Genomic DNA, 2,488 nt, shown 5'->3' with positions numbered 1-2,488 from the left:
GGGTTCTTTAGAGACATAAAATCCAGCAACCCAGAATTTTTAAAAATCGTATAACACTCAAATGATTCACCCTCAAAAAAATCAATACTGATATACTTGGGATCAACAATATTTCGCTCAGAAAATAACTGGAAGTACCTATCTCTTTGTTCGTCTTTGGAGAACAGAAAGAGAGCACGTCCAGAGTATGGAATAGGATTTGTAGGAGCAGGGGAGTCGTCGGAGGGAGGCTATTGTCGGCGACTGGTAGTGGTGGAACGTGACGAAGAACCCTTATGACGTTTTGATGATTCTGCCATTGATAGATTGTTTTGAAAAATAGAATTGGTAGAATTGAAGAGAATCGAGAATGATGAAGAATGGAACAAACGAGACTCAATTTCGTTAAGAATTGAGGAAGATATGGAGATTTCAAGAGGGTTAGGGCGTAGAGGTTTTGGGGTTTTTGAGTGAGGAAGAAGACGAAACTGCACAATTATAAGTGCAGATGCGTCGTGTAATCGATTACATGAATATGGTAATCGATTACACTTTACCCAGATAAATGAAACACGCTCTGGTAATCGATTACACTAATTTTGTAATCGATTACATCTGTGCCAGAATAAGTAAATAGCTTCTGGTAATCGATTACGTGACACTGTAATCGATTACGATTGTTCAAAATTTTAAAAAATTTTATTCAGTCCCTCTGGTAATCGATTACTTGCCCCTGTAATCGATTACAATTATTAAAATTGTGTCTTTTTACTATAGAGTCAAAAAGTAATGTGAGAAGAGTCTAGAATCCCTGATTCTTGTCTAATTGAAAAGAAGTTTTCTTTTGGTAAAGGCTTTGTGAATATATCAGCTAATTGATTCTTTGTTTCAACAAGTTCTAGAACACAATCTCTTTTTTTAACATGATCCCTAAGAAAATGATGTCTTATCTCAATATGCTTTGCTCTAGAATGAAGAAATGGATTTTTAGAGAGATTGATAGCACTAGTATTATCACACTTAATTGGAATATGATCTAATGATAAACCAAAATCAGATAGTTGTTGTTTCATCCATAGTATTTGTGCACAACAGCTTCCAACAGCAATATATTCTGCTTCAGCAGTAGATAAAGCAACATTATTTTGCTTTTTACTATGCCATGATACTAAAGCGGATCCAATAAAATGGCATGTTCCACTAGTACTCTTTCTATCAGTTTTACACCTAGCAAAATCAGAATCTGAGTAGCCTACTAGATTCAAAGGCATGTTTTTAGGATACCATAGACCTAGATTTGTGGTTCCTAACAGATATCTCATAATTCTTTTAACAACACTCAAATGAGATTCTTTAGGGTTAGATTGGTATCTTGCACATAAACAAACACTGAACTTAATATCAGGTCTACTTGCAGATAAATATAAGAGAGATCCAATCATACCTCTATATTTCTTTACGTCTATGGATTTTCCCACTTCATCTTTGTCTAGGTAGCAAGTAGTGCTCATTGGTGTTGCCATTGATTTAGCATTCTCCATTCCAAACCTTTTGAGCAATTCATTACAGTATTTGCTTTGATTAATAAAAATTCCATTTTTGGTTTGCCTTATTTGTAGTCCAAGGAAAAAATTTAGTTTTCCCATCATTGACATTTCAAATTCACTTTGCATATCATTTGAAAATTCCTTGCACAAGTAGTCATTAGTAGCTCCAATCATCAACATAGATTTGCACTAAAAGGATTTCATTCATTTTTCTTTTGATAAAGAGTGTAGTATCAACTTTTCCCCTCGTAAATTCTTTTTCCAAAAGAAATTTACTAAGTCTTTCATACCATGCCCTAGGAGCTTGTTTTAATCCATAAAGAGCCTTTTTCAATTTAAAGACATGGTTTGGAAATTCTGAGTTCTCAAAATCGGGGGTTGTTCTACATAAACTTCTTCTTGAATAAAACCATTTAGAAAAACACTTTTAACATCCATTTGGTATAATTTGAAGTCCATTATTGATGCATAGGCAAGTAACATCCTAATGGCTTCTAGTCTTGCTACTGGTGCATATGTTTCTTTATAATCTATACCTTCTTCTTGATTATAACATTTAGCAACTAATCTAGCTTTATTTATTATGACTAAACCATGTTCATCAAGTTTGTTTCTAAAAATCCATTTTGTTCCTATAATGGGATGATTAGTGGGTCTATTTACCAAATCCAATACTTGATTTCTCTCAAATTGATTTAATTCTTCTTGCATAGCATTAATCCAATGTTCATCATTTAAAGCTTCATCAATATTTTTAACTTCTATTTCAGAAACAAAAGACATATTGTTGCATGCTTCTTTTAGAGAGTTTCTAGTAATTACCCCTTTTGTTATATCTCCAATGATATTTTCAAGAGGATGATTTTTTGAGATTCTCCACTCTCTTTGAGGATTGATGTTTTTTGACCTTTTTGTATTGTTGAATCTTCTTTTTCTTTATCTTTGTCATCCTTGTGAGTTTG

The 2,488-nt window shown here is 33.2% G+C and overlaps 1 protein-coding gene across 1 annotated transcript; it reads right to left on the bottom strand.

The window, feature by feature from the left end:
• Positions 1-758: 758 nt before the first annotated feature.
• LOC145952099 (secreted RxLR effector protein 161-like) lies at positions 759-1,520 on the bottom strand. The gene has a single exon (XM_083064324.1). The coding sequence runs from the start codon at positions 1,518-1,520 to the stop codon at positions 759-761; it is 762 nt and encodes a 253-aa protein (XP_082920450.1).
• Between the last annotated feature and the right edge of the window lie 968 nt (positions 1,521-2,488).

Source organism: Cajanus cajan, chromosome 9 (genome assembly GCF_000230855.2).
Source record: "Cajanus cajan strain Asha chromosome 9, NIPB_CcT2T_4, whole genome shotgun sequence".
NCBI lineage: Eukaryota > Viridiplantae > Streptophyta > Magnoliopsida > Fabales > Fabaceae > Cajanus > Cajanus cajan.
The sequence above is the reverse complement of the archived record's forward strand: the minus strand, read 5'-3'. Positions and strand labels throughout refer to the sequence as shown.

What these genes read in the sequence shown, in the direction of transcription:
- LOC145952099 (XM_083064324.1), bottom strand. Translation starts at nt 1,520, where the DNA reads ATGGAGAATGCTAAATCAATGGCAACACCAATGAGCACTACTTGCTAC.